At 36.0% G+C, this 18617-nt stretch overlaps 3 protein-coding genes across 3 annotated transcripts; all 3 read left to right on the forward strand.

The window, feature by feature from the left end:
• The first annotated feature begins 5275 nt into the window (after positions 1-5275).
• On the forward strand, positions 5276-8076 carry LOC143531929 (jasmonoyl--L-amino acid synthetase JAR4-like). Its single transcript, XM_077027112.1, has 3 exons — positions 5276-5583; positions 5669-5770; positions 6722-8076. Exons 1-3 carry the CDS (start codon positions 5300-5302, stop codon positions 8055-8057), a joined length of 1722 nt encoding a protein of 573 aa, XP_076883227.1. The 5' UTR covers positions 5276-5299; the 3' UTR covers positions 8058-8076.
• Positions 8077-15787: 7711 nt separating this feature from the next.
• On the forward strand, positions 15788-16339 carry LOC143531936 (uncharacterized). Its single transcript, XM_077027118.1, has one exon. The coding sequence runs from the start codon at positions 15788-15790 to the stop codon at positions 16337-16339; it is 552 nt and encodes a 183-aa protein (XP_076883233.1).
• A 993-nt stretch (positions 16340-17332) lies between these two features.
• On the forward strand, positions 17333-17734 carry LOC143531937 (uncharacterized). Its single transcript, XM_077027119.1, has one exon. It carries the CDS (start codon positions 17333-17335, stop codon positions 17732-17734), a length of 402 nt encoding a protein of 133 aa, XP_076883234.1.
• Positions 17735-18617: the final 883 nt, after the last annotated feature.

Raw genomic sequence — 18617 nt, forward strand, 5'->3', positions numbered from 1 at the left:
AATCTAGCACGTATTTAACGACGTGTTAGTATAATACATCGTCAAAGACGTAATAGATGTTCTAACACATTGTCAAAGATGAGTTAGGCCTCCAAATACATGGTCAACGATGTGTAGGCATCAAACATATAATCAAAGACATGTTAGCCTTTTGTTTGTTTGTTTTTTTTTAATACTTTATTATTATAACTAATTTTACTTATATTTGGTTTTTCTTTTATAACTTCTAATTTAAATTTTTTTATATTATTCCGAATATACCGAAAAAACATGCTTATTTTTATCTACGGACCGACATAAACTTACCCTAACTCGAGTCGTGTCAAATCAATATCGAAATGCTCAATAAAATTTGACGTCGTACTGTTTTAAATAAAAATTTTGTCAACATGTAGATGAAAATACGCATGTCTTCTCGGTATTTTCGAAATAATATAAAAAATTTTATATAGAAGTTATAAAAGAAAAATCAAATATAAGTAAAATTAGTTATAATAATATAATATTAAAAAAGAAAATTGGAAATAAATAATCCCACCTTTTATGTATTGCCCGATAATAATCTAACCTTTAAAAATCACTAGCAACGGTCCCACCTTTGAACTATTTTTGTCACACTGGTCCTCCGTTAAAAAATACTTAACGTCGTTATGTTTTTTCCCTAGTTTCAAACTGATGTTTTAGGGCTTTTGATCAGAAGAACGATATGAGTCGACTGATGTAAACTTATCTCAAAACGGTGATTCAAATGGCTTGATTTTTGTTAATTGGAAATTCAAGTACCCGAATTGAAACATTTTTTTGTCGTTTGGATCACCATTTCGAGATAAGTTTTACATCGGTCGACTCATATCCTTCTTCCGATCAAAAGCCCTAAAACATCGATTTGAAACTAGGAAAAAACTTAACGACGTTAAGTATTATTTAACGAAGGACCATTGTGACAAAAATAGTTGAAATGTGGGACCATTGGTAGTGATTTTTAAAGGTGGGATTATTATCGGCCAATACACAAAAGGTGGGATTATTTATTTCCAATTTTCCTATTAAAACAAACAAACAAAAGGTTAACATATCTTTCACTATATGTTTGATGCTAACACGTCGTTGACCATGTGTTTGGAGGCCTAACTCATCTTTGACCATGCGTTAGGAAGTCTAACACATCTTTGACGACATGTTATACTAGCACGTCGTTAAAGACATGCTAGATTTCATAATGCATGGTCAAAGATGAGTTAGAAGATGACATTTTTGGAATTATTAAGTTTATGGGACAAAATTGGAATCTTTTTCCAAAATAGGGCCGTTTTGAGAATTTTCACTTTCAAATATGCTCATTTAATTTAAGTTCCTAGGTTTGTTTTCAAGCTATCTCGTCATCGACGAACTGCTAGATTATCGAGATGAAGAGTTAATTATCTAACGGTAACGCGTTGTGGCCTACCTTTTTAACTACTAATGCGCCGTAGCCTATCTGTTTTAATTACTAACGCGCCGTGGCCTACCTGTTTTAACTAACAACGCATTGTGGCCTACATATTAGTTAATAAAAGTAGGCCACGACGCGTTAGTAATCAAAACGTGTAGGTCATGACGCGCTAATAGTTAAACAGGTAGGCCACGACACGCTAGTAGTTGAAACAAGTAGGCTACGATTACCGTTGGATAATTAACTTGTCGTCTCGATATAATCTAGCAAGTCGTTGATGACGAGATAACTTGGGGACAAACCTTGAAACTTGAATTAAGAAAGAGATATTTGGAATCTTCTTCAATAAATGGGCCATTTTAAGAATTTCCTCTTATTATTATTATTAATTTATTTTTTGAACCACAAAATTTTGTATTTGGTTAGCTTGAACTCAAAAACTCCTAACATGTTGGTTTTTAAAGGTTTTGTCTTTACTAATAATCACAACTAATCAAATAAAGAGAGTTTATTTTATATAAAAATGTTTTCAATCTAATTTTGTTATATTAAATTGCTTAGAGCTTTTAAAAATAAATGAGAAGTTCACCGAGTAATTTTCTTGTATTAAAAAGTCTATCAACTTGTACAAAATGCACGTATATAACAAGAGAAGTAAAATAGCAAGCGTTTTAATTTTTAAAATAGTTATCATTAGTTTTACAACACAAGTTCACATTATCTTTTGTAGTTAAGGTTGCATAATCAAGGTTGTCCAGTCAAGGTTAGTGAGTAATTTTATTAAGTGAATAACTGAGGTGCAATTAAAAAGTAAAATGTCTTTGATTTGCGGACTACGTTCACAAACCTCTTTAAAAGAAGAGGTGGACTAAATAATTGCAGTTTGTAATAAGAAAACTGTATGTTTTTTAACTTAACGGACTGCTAAAATAAATTGAAATTTAAATTAACCGATTTTTAAACTTAAAAAAGTTTTAACAATAATAAAATTAAAATAATAATTATACAATACTGAAATAATGTTCATTATCACAATAACATTTTTTTATGGCTCGAGTGTTGGATTTCGATCAGTAGAGTAGGGCATAGTAGGTTTATGCCTCGAGTGTTGGATTTCAATCGGTAGAGTAGGGGCTGTTGAAGGTAACAACCCGTGGAGGGGCGATAAAAGGTGAGGAGCGAGGGGTGGTGGCTAGGATTGAGAGTTTGTAAAGGAGAACGATGGTTTACAAGGTTAGAAGAGGTACAAAGAGGTTGAGCCAGAGTTTTTTTTAACAAAACAAACACCACCTAAATAATATGCTTGTTTAGGTTTCTGAGTCTACATGATTTTGGTATATAAAGTTTGGGTCTGGGTTCGTTTAGTAAATGAACTTATTATATTAGGCTGAAGCATGGACAACCCGAGCTCGTTTAAGCTTGGCACATTTTGAGAGTTTAGTGAGTCCATCTCAAATAAGTTAGTAACTCATTAGAAACTCAACTTATACCCCTAGTTTGTCATAACTACTCGTCTTAAATTATACATCAGATGTTGAACGACTTAACGTAAATACAAGTTCATTATAAAGCGAGTCCCGAATAGATAGCTACGAGAATTCAATAACATGGTAACCATTAGTACATTTTATTATTTATATTCTAATGTTGATTATATGTAAACACTATATATGTGTACACACGAGTGGGTGGCCCACACTTCCTAGAGGTTCGAAAGAGTTAAATCTAACTCGACGTCTAAACTAGCATGTCTAACAGTGATTATATATGAATATTAGTATTTAAATAATTTTAGTTACTAGTGGTTATAGTGAATTAAATATGCATTAGTTAATGTAGTAAATTAAATATATGCATCATTAAATATACGCTGGAGTTAGGGGTGCAAATGAGCTGAGTCAAGCCCCAGCTCGATTAGGTTTAAGCTCGGCTCGTTTAACTTACACGGAGCTCGAGCTCGGCTCGTTTCGAGCTATATTTTCAAAGTTCGAGCTCAACTCATGAGTAGATTTTTAAGCTCGGGCTCGGCTCGTTTACTATTTATAAATTATTTTTTATATAATTATAATTATTTTTATATATTTTTTCTATTATAATTTTATTTATAAAATAATATATATTATTAAGTTATTTTTATTTATTTTTTCATAAGATTATATATATTAATTAATAATTATTAAATATATTTTTTAAAAAATTATATAAATGACATGCTCGTTTAGGCTCAGGAGCCGGCTCGAGCTCGATAAGTGACGCTCGGGCTCGTTTATTAAACGAGCTTACTTTTAGGCTAAAGATCGGGCTCGGGCTCGATAAAGCTTGGCTCGATCGAGCTTTTTAACGAGCTGATCTCGAGTAGCTTGCGAGTAGGTCGGCTCTTTTGCCCCCCTAGCTGGAGTATTTGGAAAGCAAGGAATGAAAAGAGGTTTTGCGGTAAAGATATCAAGATTGAAGACATTATTGGAGAAATAAAATCATAGGGATTCCTTTGGTTCAAGTATAGGTCGAAGTTCAGAACGATCTCTTGGTTAGACTGGTGTTCTTTTAATTTGATGTGTTTAGCCTCTCTCTATTTAGAGAGGGGTGTTTGGTGTGTTGTTTTTGCGGTGGTGTTTATAAAAGTTATATTTTGAATAAAAAGTAGGAAAATGTTAAAATACAAAGGGGGACTAAAATGAGACGTGTGAGAATGATTTATGGCCTAAAAAACATTAAAAAAAAATCAAGAAAAACAATAATAAAAAAATTATAAATCAAAATATAATTAAAAAACAAAAAGTAAAAAAAAAAAACTAAAATGTTTTCCCCGTAAAAAAAACCAAAAAAAGAAACAATGTTGAGAAACAAAAAAGACAATGACGAAAATAAACAAAAAACACAATAATAAGTAAAAATGCACAATATATATATATATATAGGAGAGGGATCTTTTGAGAACCATGTTGAGTTGTAAGAACTTAAGAACTCCATTCTAGGCCACACATTTAATTAAATGGATTGGAACATGTGGTTGAGATTAAATCTGGCAAAAAAGTCAAAGTAGCAGAGAGAATAAAGATGTAAGTGGTTACACTAACTTTTACGTCCGTTACACGTGTAAAAAGTCGATTCGCTGCGTAAAAAAATCTGTAATTTTTTTACGTGTAGTAACCTACATATATTACGCATGTGTAAAAAAAATTCCGAAAATAAAATCGTTACACTGAGTTTTTTCAAGTTCTTAAAACTCAAAGGGGTTTTCATTTGAACCCTCCCATATATATATATATATTATTTTCAATATAATAAATCCAAAATATTATAATTTTGGACGGAAATTTTATTCTATTTTGAAAGTGCCACCAAATTTTGTCATGTTCATGCTGGGCAACACATAAAGCCGCCTATATATATGGCCATGCTCCCAGAGGATTTTCCATTGCTCCTGTACTTGCTCATACTTTCTCCTTCAGGTAACCCTACCATCTCTCTCTTAAACCTTTTGTTTCTTTTTCTAAAACACACGATTACATGAAATGTATAAAACTCCACTAGGTGTTTTTGTGTTTCTTGTCAAATTGGGGTGTCTGTCTTAATCCCAAGAGAACAGAAATCATCATCATCATCATTAGATTTTTGAGGCTTTTTCCACAGTGTGTTCAGTATTAAAAAAATCCCCAAATGATTGATCTTTATTAAACGTACTATATATGCATAATCTTCGGCTATTGATGTCCATGTCAAGACTATTTAGAAAGTGACATCAAGAAAAGTGTATCTTTTGTTCAATTCCATGGTTCTTTTTATTGTTGTTTATTTAATTATCATAGTTTGTATGACAATTTCCATTTGAACGATTTGCAGCCAATTGATTGTAGAATCAGGAAAATGGAAAACAAGTTTGATTCACAATTAGTGATCGAAGAATTCGAGTCTTTAACCAAAGATGCAAAAAAGGTTCAAATTGAAACAATAAAGAAAATCTTGAAAGATAATTGTGAAGCAGAATACTTGAAAAAATGGAATCTTGATGGTGGATTTGATCCTCAAACTTATACTTCTTGTGTTCCTGTTGTAACCCACAAAGATCTTGACCCTTATATTCAAAAAATTGCTGATGGTGCTTCCTACCCCGTGCTCACCGGAAAACCCATCACCACCATCACTCTAAGGTAGGAAGATTTTTCAGTTAACCGAAGATTGGATATGGCTTCAAATTTATTTGATGATTTATTGTTTCTTTGTTGATGTTTGTAGCTCTGGAACTACTCAAGGAAAGCCTAAATTTGTACCTTTCAATGATGAATTGACCGAAAACACAATGCAAATTTATCGCACTTCTTTCGCTTTCAGAAATAGGTATTTTGACGAAAAAAACATATGTTTATTTAAAGTGGTTAAGGGATTGTAAATGTGTTAGCGTGTTGTAATAAATGGGTTGTGTATGGGCCCTCATGCAACCCACATATTTATTCATGTATGAAAACATCAACCCGGTAACCTATTTAATGACGAGAGTTGGTCATTTATAATTAATAGGTAACAAACGAATGGGCATGTTGTAATAAACGATTTAACAAGTCATTAATGGGTTGACGAGTTTACCATATAAAACTCTATATATGTTATAGTTTAATTTCAAAAGGGATGACGAGTTTAGAGCTGGCCCTAACGGGGGCTGGGTGGTCGACGGCCACAGGCCCGATACCCCGCTAGGCCCAAATTTTCTTTTAAAAAAATATATGTATTTTTATTAAAACAATAGGTATTTTTAGTGTTTAAACTCAATTGCATAACCACTAGCTTGTTCTAGTGTAAAGAGGTATTACTTCCAACAAAAAAGTTATAGGTTCTAGTCTCATTTGAGGCATGCTTAATACTATTGTTATACAAAAGTTTTTTATACAATCTAAATTATAATCAAGTAATCCCATATCAAAATTAAATTGTTTAAACCTAACAAAATACTCTTTTCACATAAAGCCCAAAAAAATTTTCGCATTCCATCCCAAACTTATTTTTGTTTTCTCTGGCCTTTACGAGCTTACATTATAAAAGTATATTTTTTGTTCTAAACTTTAATCGACTAATAATTTGTTTACCTCACAAGTATATATATTTTGTTTTAACAATAATAGGTTAATGGGTCAACATGGACACATGGTTAAGTAAACAAGTTCAACATGAACACAGACATGTTTAACTAAACAAATTAAATATGCCAAAAACTCATTATTTCCATATATCATGCTTCATGGCGTGTTAGCACGGGGTGCGGAAGTTATAACATTTTTCTGCTAATTTGGTTAGGGAATTTCCAATTGGAAATGGAAAAGCTTTGAGTTTCATCTTTGGAAGCAAACAGTTCACAACCAAGGGTGGTCTACTTGCCGGAACCGCAACAACAAACGTATACCGGAGCGCGCAATTCAAGAAAACGATGCAGGCCATGCAAACCCCATGTTGTAGCCCGGACGAAGTCATTTTCGCACCTGATTTCCATCAATCTTTATACTGTCATCTCTTATGTGGACTCATTTTTCGTGACGAAATCCAAGTCATAACGTCCACATTTGCCCATAGCATCGTTCACTCATTCAGGACCTTCGAGCTGGTCTGGTCGGAACTTTGTTCCGACATCAGAACCGGTGTTCTGTCAGCCAGAATCACGGTTCAGTCGCTCAGAACCGCCATGGCCAAGATTCTGACATGGAACCTTGATATGGCTGACGAAATTCAAAATAAGTGTTTGGGTTTAACCGACTGGAATGGGTTGATCCCAGAATTGTTTCCAAATTGCAAGTACATTTACGCGATCATGACCGGGTCAATGGAGCCATATTTGAAAAAGCTACGAGTTTATGCTGGCGGGGTACGGTTGTTGAGTGCGGATTATGGGTCGTCAGAAGGGTGGATCGGTGCAAATGTGAACCCTAATTTGCCACCTGAGATGACGTCTTTCACGGTGCTTCCTAACATTGGGTATTTTGAATTCTTACCGTTGAGAGAGATCGATGAGTCCGATTCAATTGAGCCCAAACCAATTGGGTTAACCGATGTTGAGCTCGGTGAAGAATACGAGGTTGTGGTCACTAATTTTGCTGGTTTGTATCGTTATCGGCTAGGAGATGTGGTTAAGGTTATCGGGTTCCATAACGCAACCCCGAAACTACAGTTTGTTTGTAGAAGAAACTTGATGCTAAATATCAACCTAGATAAAAACACTGAAACAGATTTACAATTATCAGTTGAAACAGCTGCAAAACTTTTAGCCGATGAGAAACTCGAAGTCGTTGACTTCACGAGCCTTGTTGACCTGACCACCGACCCGGGCCACTATGTGATCTTTTGGGAAGTGAGTGGGGACGCAAGCGACTTTGTTTTGAAAGAGTGTTGTAATTGTTTGGACAAGTCCTTTGTTGATGCGGGCTACGTGAGCTCGCGAAAAGTCAATGCGATCGGGCCTCTAGAACTCCGGATTCTGAGGAGGGGTACATTTCAGAAGATTATAGATCATTATGTTGGGTTAGGATCTGCACTAAACCAATTCAAGACACCGCGCTGTGTAGGCCCAAGTAACCGGAAAGTGTTGCAGATCCTTTGCAACAATGTTGTCAAGAGTTATGTTAGTAATACTTTCGGTTAAGATAGTATGTCGTTTTCGTGGTTTGGTTTGCCTTGATTTTAATGAGCAATTAGAAATAATGTACTTCAATTGGTAATATGTATGTCATTTTTATCTTTGATAGTTACTTTTTATCTTGTTTTATATTAATATAAAATATTTATATGTAAAGTGTATACTTTTGTTTCATACGAATACAAAATATGACTTTATATATGTTTCCTGTTTGTGTAGATATTTTTACTTTTTATAAACATAATGTAGACATTTCTTAGTCTCATACGTGCACAACATTCTTGGTTAAATGCATGTTTCTCATTACCAATGTAAAGCTCGATTAACTGGGCTGAGTACTCAGCAAGCTAGTACTCGCTACTTTGGCATCGTTTTGAGGGGCTTTTCTAAACTTCGAACAGGTTGTTTGCTAATCTCAAGAGACCGTTATCCGCTCTCTCACAAATCACCAAACTAGTATGGCGAACCCATCAAAAGCTAATCACTAATACAATGGTAGTGATCACCTCAAAGTGACAATATGAGAATGAATAAGATGTTTGGTTGTAGATTAACTATTCTATTTTTCTCTTAGATCTTGATCTCTTCGATTCCATGTATAAATATGAAGAAAAATAGAGAGATATTAACTTAGATGTGTATGTGGTAATGCTAGACCAGAAGGGTGAGCAATTTCAAAAGAGGAGAAATAAATTGGTTACATTAAAATTACCTTGTGGGAAGGTCCGTTTAATATTCAAAAACTGCTTACCAACAGGCGGACATGTGGTAAGACATCTATTTATATCAAAATTAAAAAAACAACAAAAAATGTGATTGTCTATCCTACAATCGCTTCCACCGTTGGTCCAAGCGACCATTGACACCCAATCCACATCAACATGGTTTTGTGTTTGAACGTTATGCATTGTATATCCATTTTTGTAAACTCATTTCAAAATTTCTGAACCATCACCACAAGAAAAAGCCTTACGGCGACAAAAGTCGCCGCTAATAGTCATGATTATCGTCGCTAACAGTATAGCGGCGACATGTCGCCGCTATATATACGTTGCCACTAATAACTCGTCGCTAATAATCATTTATCGCTGCTGATAGACGAGTGTCACCGCTAATAATATGTCGCCGCTAATAGTGTGCCATCGCTAATAATCTGGTTTCGCCACTGATAACTTTGTATTTAGCAGCGACAAATTTCGCCGCTAATAGTGTGCCGTCACGACTAATAGTAGCGGACATGCAGTGCAGCACTTGCTCTATTTTCGGTTCCTGTCCTGTCCCGTTTTCCTGCATTCCATGATAATTTCCATATTTTCAAAACCACACGAATCCAAAAATTTTCATACACATATATCATAAGGTAAAACATCGTCTAAATAGTTAAGGTAAAACACAAAAACAATTGTTTAAAACATAACAATCGTCTAGATAGTCCAAAATACTTTCATTCTTCCTCATCCATGCCGTCTTGGTCGAAAAGATCATCATTATTCCTTGATACCTTGTTCGATGAGGCCGAGGCATTATGTTGTGACATACGAGCTAGAAATTCCGGTTCGCTGAAAATTCGATCAACTTGAGCTTATAAGTAAAAAGAATAATTAATTACCAACATGTATTGGTCAAAATTACTGAAACCAAATTACCAACATAATATATATATATATATATATATATATACCGGTGTAAAGAATGGCTGTGGTATCGGCCCCTTCTCACATTGATCCGCGACACTCGAAGGGCTATGGAAGGTTTAGGCCCGATACCTCTCGTACAGCCGCGACAAGGACCCAACACCTTTTCAAATATTCCAACCGCATTTGAAATCGGCTCATTAATTTCTTCAAATTCACTTTCGCTATTAGGCTCGGTTTGCTCCTCGAACTCTCTACTTAATTCATTCTATATTTTACAACAATGTACAACAGATGATTAATATATTTGAAAAATATACTTTAATAAATACATGCGTATTGACGCTCTGCCACCTCACTATCGAAAGTGCTATCACGTCGGCAATGAGCTTTCTTAAAAAACTTGGAGCTCATTCAGGCACTTTATAACATTAAATATTAGATCATACAATAAATATATATAATTTTTGTATGTGTGTGTAAAAATATAAAGCATTACATTTTTGTAGCCATAGCTGCTATAGGATGCCATCCCCCCCGGTTTTTGTATTGTTGATTTTGTCGGTTCGTTTTGTTGACCAACGATCGGCTTTCATGTGACTCGGTCTTGAAAAGGTCGACAACTTTCTTCCAATTTTCTTTACTCATCTCCTTGGGGGGGGGGGGGGGGGGTTGCTCTTTGTTAAGTCTAAATTAGCCTTTCCACCCACAGCATTATAATGGCCTTTTGCTTTGTTTTGTCGATCTCTATATCGCTTTGAGATCACAAATTCAATGGCACCCTTTAGCAGTTTTTTTGAGGATCTTGTTCTATCTCTTGTAAATTGAAGTATCGCTAGAAAGTAATTAAAAGAATTTAGTTAATTAAGTAAAAGACAAATAATTAAATGAAGAATATTTAAATTAAAAAATCACTTACACTAAGATGCTCTTTCAAAGCATTTTTCTCCGCTTCAGACACATTAGCCCAACTTTCCTTATCAAAGATGTTCCTTCCATGTATATTCCCATTTCACGAATAAACATGTCGGCAACCTCACCAATCGGGATAAGTGTAGCACTCCTGTCAAATGTGAGAGACAAAGACCCCCCATTTTTCTTTAGTGCTGCTGCCAATTTTTTATTTTTGGCAGGACCTCGTCCCTTACGTCGCAGGTAAAGCTACAAATATAATTAAAATTTATTAGTCACAACATGTATATTTATAACAATATATGTATTTATAATAAATGAATAACATATAGTAAACAAATAAATTATAGTAATCCTTACCATCCTCCTCGTGAACACCTCACCGAAAACCACCTGGAGGTGGCGGATCCTCGGCACCATCGCCGCCATGTCCTCGACGCATGACGTCCGCCATGATCTGAAAAGTTATAAGATATGCAATACAAATATATAATACGATTCAAGTTTTCTATTGCTACATAAAAGTACAAAGTTTTCTTATAGCCACATACAAATACAAATCGTTACTAACGGTTTGGTTCCGCACCACTCCAAACCGTTACTAACCGAACCAAACCAAACTGTTATAAAAACCGAAAACCAAACCGTTAAATTTCAAAACCGAACCAAACCAAACTGTTACTAACAGTTTGGTTCCGGTTCGGTTTCACGGTTTTTCAATTTGTAGTTTGCTTTTGATTAGAATTCAAAACTAAAAATATTTGTAACTGAAAGACATGTGCAATTTTTTTTTAATCTCGTTTAACTGTGTTTTTTTTCAAAACTACAAAAGTATTCTAACTAATTGTAGCTACAAAGTCATTTGACACACCAAAGCAAAAACCAATATACTAGAGCAACAAATGACAACAAAAAAGAAAACAACGTATAACAGCATTCGGCTTTTAGCAACATGCTAATGATAGTAAAGTAGTAATTCAAATTTTAGAAACATTTATATGTTGATTCAAATGATATAAAACACGTATATAAAAAAGATTATATCCAAATAGACATTACGGTTCGGTCCGGTTTTATATGGCTGGTTTGTGAGATAAATCGTAAACCAAACCGTTCGCTACGGTTTGAAAACTATGAAACCGACCGACCAAAAGTTAAACAAAAAAAAAAAAAACCAACCGTGAAACCAAACCGATGATTGGTTTGAGCGGTTTCACGGTTTCAAACCGAACCGTGAACACCCCTACTAATTAACACCACATATCGGTCCTAATTAACACCATTGTTCAAACACAAAAATCAGTCATAATTAACATGTTAAAATAAACAGATCGGTTCACTTTGCTATTTATAAAATAAACAGATCGGCAATATCCCTAAAATTATAAATAAACAAAGATTAAAACATACATTTCCTTGGTGTCGGAGTGGTGGATGGAGTGGTGGCCGGAAACTGGTGGTAGCGTCGGAGTGGTGGCCGGCGCGGTGGTAGCGTTGAAGTGGTGGCCGACAGGGTGGTGCACGGAGTGGTGGCCGTCGTCAGAGGTGACCTCAATCACAAAACAAACAAGAAAAGTGAGATGTAAACATACCTAAGAGGCCACCAAGTGAAATAAACCATACCGAAAAAAGATTTCCCAGAAAGTGGTGGCCGGCGATTAAGATGGAGACGGCGAGGGTTTGGGAGAGAAGAGAGAGGTGTGAGAGCTGCAAAAAGAAAGAGGAAAGATATATTTCCCGGCAAGTGAAATAAAAACTATTTGTGACGACATATATCCTATAAAACCCTAGCCATTGGATCCACACCACAATCAACGGCCCAGATTTGTTAAAACGCGGATCAAGGGTGTCGCCGCTAGTACGCGCTTTTTTTGTAGTGCATATTTGAAGATCTCTAAATGCATGTTTCACCCTTACAGCATAGTTGATTTATGTATGTTAGCAGTATCTTTTTATTGTAATTGGATCTTTTTATTCAATAAAAAAATAGTATTTGAGCTTCAAGCCTATAAACAATTTTGATGTCCCCAACGTTTAACCAATTTTGAAAGACATAACAAATATTTATATACGATGCACTTAATTTGCATAACAATTTTTTTTTTTAAAATACGTTACTTAGATTCATGTATGTTAGCAGTCATCTTTGATAAAGATAATAGAAGGGTAAACTTATAACTTATTGATAAATGTTTACTGTTGCGGTAGACAGAAACAGAAAGGTGTTGAATTTTTGTCACCTTCACTTAAACCAACCATGGTTGAATTATGGTAGGAAAGGTGAGCTTTTCTACAAAACAGAAGACTTTCACCGATGGATAAAAATGTGGCTCATCGGTATTCCATTGGTTATACACATCAGAAAAGATGGCATGAGTGGCAGAAGTTAACAGGGGAGCACCAACAGGTTTACCAGCGATGTATTATAGCAAGTCTTTTTATTCTCTAACGAGTACCAGTTTGGTACCAGTACTGCATAAAGAAACTTTTTATAACAAGTACCGGTACCATACCGATACACTGTACCGGTACCATACCAATACACCGTGTCAATATTTAAAGTATGATATTTGATATCCATTTTTTCTTAGAAGTCGGTGCCGCTGTGGTACTGAAGTCATTCTCATGTTTAAATACCTTTAAAAAGGCTTAAAATGACATTAGCAATAAAAAGAAAAGAAGTAAAGAAAAATGGTCCATTGGTCCCTCGACAGAAGCCGCAATCTGTCCCCCTCTTTCTCACACGTGCTTCATTTTATGGTGGTATTTTCATTATGCAGCAGTAGCCTCATCGTTATCATCTTACTCAATAATCTCACAAATAACAAAGTTATAGTAGGGTCTGAAAATGATAAGATGCAGATAGTCTTACATATATCCCGGTGAGTCGCCGATTGGTGCATGTACCCTTGTATTTCAGCTATCAACGACACCACATGATGCATGATTAACTTTTGCCACTTTTAATGTTATATGCACACACATTATATGCCCACATATATTTTCATTATGCATAAACTAACTTAATAACTGTACTACACGAGTTGAATCAATAATATAATACAAATATAAAAAGATGTTTATATATCTGAATAATCGGGGATTGTTTCATGATTATCAACGAATGATTTTGCAAAAGTTGTAGTTTTAAAGTGAAATTGGTTGGGTAGTTTAATGCGATGAAGTTAATCGTTTCTTTCTTTCTTTGAAATCTAAAGAAAAACGACGTGACGTTGATGTAAAATAAAAGTTATTTCACGAAAAATAAGTTCGGGTATAATACACATTTAAAGGGAAACAATGTACATCAAATTTAAGAATTTATTAAAGAGAAGGGTTCACTGTGTTTTAAAATGGTCGTGACAGGTCGGTAACAAGCAAAGCGGCTTTGGAAAAAATAAGTTTGACTCATTTGGTAACAAGCAAAGCGGCTTTGGAAAAAATAAGTTTGACAAAATGAGTCGCACTAAAAAAATCATAATTGGTCCAACCACCTTGACAAAAATAGAAGCCGAATCGTTGGTGTTTGATCCATACTCTCTGTTCGATATAGCATTCCCTTCGATAACCCCTCCATTCTTCTTACAAGTGTCCGACCTACAAATTTAAAACTTATAATGATCTAATTTCTCAGCACTCCATGCCCAAAGAAATTTAGGATCTGTTTGGTATGAGGTAATGGAATGGAATGGATGACAGAATAGAATGAACGTGGTAATGGAATGGACAAATGAATGGAATGGACTATTACCATTTTAATGAGATGTTTGGTTACCACATGATAATGAAATGAATCATTAACTTGTTTTGTTTGGTAGGTAGGAAAAAAAAGAATAAATAAAATTAAAATAATAGTGAGTGGGGGTGGTGGTGGGAGGTAGGTGGCGGTCGTGGCATTGGTGGGTGGTGATGGTTTTTGGCGGTGACAGGTGGTGGTGGGCGACATGAGATAATGATGGTTGAAGGTGGGTAGTGGTGGCGGGTGGGTGGGATGGGCGGTGGCGGTAATGGTGGAGGTGGTGGTGGGCATTGGTGACGGTGGGTGGTGGGCGACGGGTGGTGATGGTGAGGGGTGAGGGTGATGGTTGATGATGGTGGCAGGCGGGTAGCGAGGGTGGGCGGCTGGCACTGATGGAGATGGTTGGTGGTGGTGGCGGTAACGGCGGCGGTGGACGACGATGATGGTGGTTGGTGGCAGCGATGGTGGTGGGTGTTGATGGTAGTGGGTGGTGGTGGAGGTGATGTAGGGTGGAAGAGGGAATGAAATGAATAAAAAAACATGAGGTATGGATGAAATGAAATTAGGGTGTTTTAGAGTGAATGGAGTGGCTTAGGTAATTGCTCATTTCATCCCTTTGATCAACCAAACACGCTTTTCTCTATTCCTTTACAATGGGTCATTCCATTTCGTCCTGCATTACTCCATACCAAACGCTATCTTAGTATAATTTCACCCGATTCCACTAATTATTTATACTTGGATAAAAGAAGCCAATGAAATCAAGTGAATTTTACATGGGTTTCCTATGTTGGGGTAGGATGCATAAAAAAAAATAGATCTGCAAACAGATTTTTACATTATGTGGCATTCTGTTTGAATTCTATTTGCATATTCATGAAACGTTTGGTGTCGCTTTATGCTAATATTATATAGTGTGAATGACAATACGATGGGGGCGATGTAAATGGATTTTGGGGTTATTTGGATTGTTTGCAGGTGAAGAGAGTTTAAAAAAATTGTATTTGATTGGGTTATTTTTAGTAGTTCTTATATGTTTAATAAACATATGTTTTTTTAATGTATATATTATTGTTTGGAAACTGTCACAAAAGCCCAACGATCGAATTTAGGGAGAATGGTGTGCCATGAGATGGCCACTCTCAGTCTCACCACGCAAGGGGGCGGCGCGGTGTTCACTGCCCGCACTATGTCCACTTTGCGGGGTCTCTACACATTATAACACATATCCTTATGTCGTATATTAATTTCGAAGGTGATTTGGCTACGTTTTAAAGGTGATGAAAATAACACTTGCATTTATAATCCATACCAACCAAATTAAGTATTTCACCTGTTTCTTTTCATTTTATATGGCCTATATATACGCACACCACTTATATATGTATTTCATAACCCCCCCCCCCCCACCCCCGCCAAAACCGAAATTGGAGATGGAACAAAGGACATCAATGACGACCAAGAAGCTTTGTGGAATAATAAGAGCAATTCTCTACATGCTTAAGATAAGATCATTTAAAAACATTCCATGGTTTGAACTTCACATGATGCTAAAAAGATCAACCAAACTCGCTGGAAAAGCCATCGAAAACCTCTTCCTTGAACACGAAACGCTCTCTTCCACCCTCACATGCCGCCCCAACAACATCCACACCACCTTCATCACTCCCATTGAATACAAATTCAGCCCACATATTCGCACTAAACGCAAAACCAACCGCCATTATTATTATTCCTATGGAAACAGTTGTTCATACAACCAGTCACATAAGAACTATGAGGTGGAGACATTGGTGACGCCCGAAAAATCTCCATTGACGATATTAGGGTTCGGAGGGAGTCTTAATGTACGGGAGCTGCGGGTGACGGACTCACCGTTCTCGGAGAATAACATGGCGGAGGATACTCTACAGGTGGATAAGGCAGCAGAGGAGTTCATTAAGAATTTTTATCATGAATTGAAGCAGCAAAAGAAAATGGGGTCAAGTCCATTGAGTTGGTAGTGTTTTGATTGTAATTTTACTTAATTTCTCTGTTATGTTTCATTTTGGGTAATATTGTTGTATTGGGAATTTGTTGTTAAAAGTTTATAAATATAAATCATTTATATGTTTTTGTGTAAATCTGCATTATAGACGTAGTTACAAATATTATAACAAATTTTCGTATAATACTAAGTTTATCATTTTCATTTTATCGTTGACATCAAATGAGAAAAGTAATTATTGTTCCAATCCAGTCAAAGAAAAATGATAATTATGTGATGCATAACGTGAACATCTTTCTAGAATATGAAAATAAAATAGAAAAAGTAAACAACTTGTTTTCAGTGAAAAACAACTTCTCATATCAATGGTTTTTTGCACTTCACATAGGTTAAAAACACTTTGAATTTATTTAATTGGCCAAATATTTGTATGTGTGTATTTTTACATGAAACTATAACATTTTGATGTTTACTACCTTTTGTTTATCGCATGGTCTTTAAGATAGTCGTTTTCCATGGTAGTTATAGTTGTCAAAAGTTGTTGGGAGCCATATCCAATCACTTGCATTACTTAAGGAGGAGATTTGATATCAGCACATGTTTTATGCCTCAAAACCATGATAGGATTACATAGCCGTAAAAATACTAAAAAGAGTACGTAACCTGTCAAGTCTGTACGTAACCAATCAAGTCTAGGACCGTTACTTTTACCCGAAACCCATGCCGAGAAAACTCACACCTGAAACTGAACTAACCCGACCCGAGAAAAGGTTAACCCGTACCCATTTGAAATTAAAATTGTTCTAGACTATTCCATATTATCTTTGATTTGTTTTATGAGATACCCTTTCTTTGCTTACTAGGATATCTTATCTTATATAAACAATTGCTTATTTTAGTTTCCATTAAGAAATATTAATTCTACTTTTGATCCAACGACTTTATGATGGCATCAGAGCTATTTTCAACCTAAAACACCGTCCAACCCTAATACGCGCCACATATTTCCATGGCCGGTGACAAAGATTCCGGCTCCGGCCTAAATAACGATGTTACAAGCTCTCCACTATACATGCATCCCTCTGATTATCCAAAACAAATGCATGTCAACGATGCACTCACCGACAAGAATCATTCAGACTGGTCCCAAGAGATGTTAAATTTCATTTTTGCCAAGAACAAGGTTGGTTTTATCAATGGGGCTATCGTGAAACCAGAGAGGACGATTGTAGATTACATGCCATGGATACGTTGTGATGCCATGGTAAAGGGCTGGCTCACGACAGCCATGGAAAAAGAAATCAGAAATAATGTGAAATACGTTGGTACTGCAAACGGCATATGGGTTGATCTAGCTGAACAATTTGGAAAAGAAAGCGCCCCTAGGGTCTACGAGTTGAAACAATCATAAACAAGACACAACAAAATGGGACTTCGGCCTCGGGCGAATTACACGATGATTCATAGCCTATGGGATGAGATGCAATTGGCTCTTTCCATTCCTCAATGCACATGTCTTAGATGCGAGTGCGATGCTACAAAAAAGATGACCCGGGTCAGAGACAAAGAGTGGCTATATGAGTTTCTCATGGGTCTTGATAACAAATTCTCTGTTACCAGGACACAAATCCTCGCCGTGAACCCTATACAAACCCTAAGAAACGCATATCACCTTGTCCACGATGATGAAAAGCAAAGGGCCATGAACTCTACAAAAAGAGTGCCCACTGAAACTGCTGCCTTCAAGGCCTTTGTGCATGAACAACGTGACAATAACACTGCTCCTAAATGTGACAAACTGCCCGCTCCCAAAGAAGACAAGCGTACTGATGTCGTTGCTCATTGTACCTTTTGCGGAAGAGATGGTCACAACCGTGATGGTTGTTTTAAACGAATCGGGCATCCCGAATGGTGGCAGGGAAACAAGAAACGCGAAGAGGATAAGAAACGTGACGAGGCAAAACCAAAGGCGTCCTGCATTGATAGTGCCAAATGCCCTATCCCAGGTTTGACTAAAGACCAATACAATACTTTCTTGAATTTTTTTTGCAGAAAATGGTAAGGCTACTAATAGGAACATGAAACACATGGCTTGCATGGTAGGTAAAATAAAACACAATAATGATTGGGTTATTGATTCAGGCTCAACTGAACATATCGCCCATAATATTGAAATGTTGGGAAATAGGGTTAAAACCTTTAATGAGGTGTCGATAGTTATTCCAAACGGACAATCCATATCCACTGAAGGAAGAGGAGAATGTATACTACTTGGAGGGGGCAAGATAAAAGGG

This window comes from Bidens hawaiensis, unplaced genomic scaffold (assembly GCF_021521415.1).
Source record: "Bidens hawaiensis isolate Kalapana, Puna unplaced genomic scaffold, B.hawaiensis_p1.1 tig00009309_1, whole genome shotgun sequence".
Lineage (NCBI taxonomy): Eukaryota > Viridiplantae > Streptophyta > Magnoliopsida > Asterales > Asteraceae > Bidens > Bidens hawaiensis.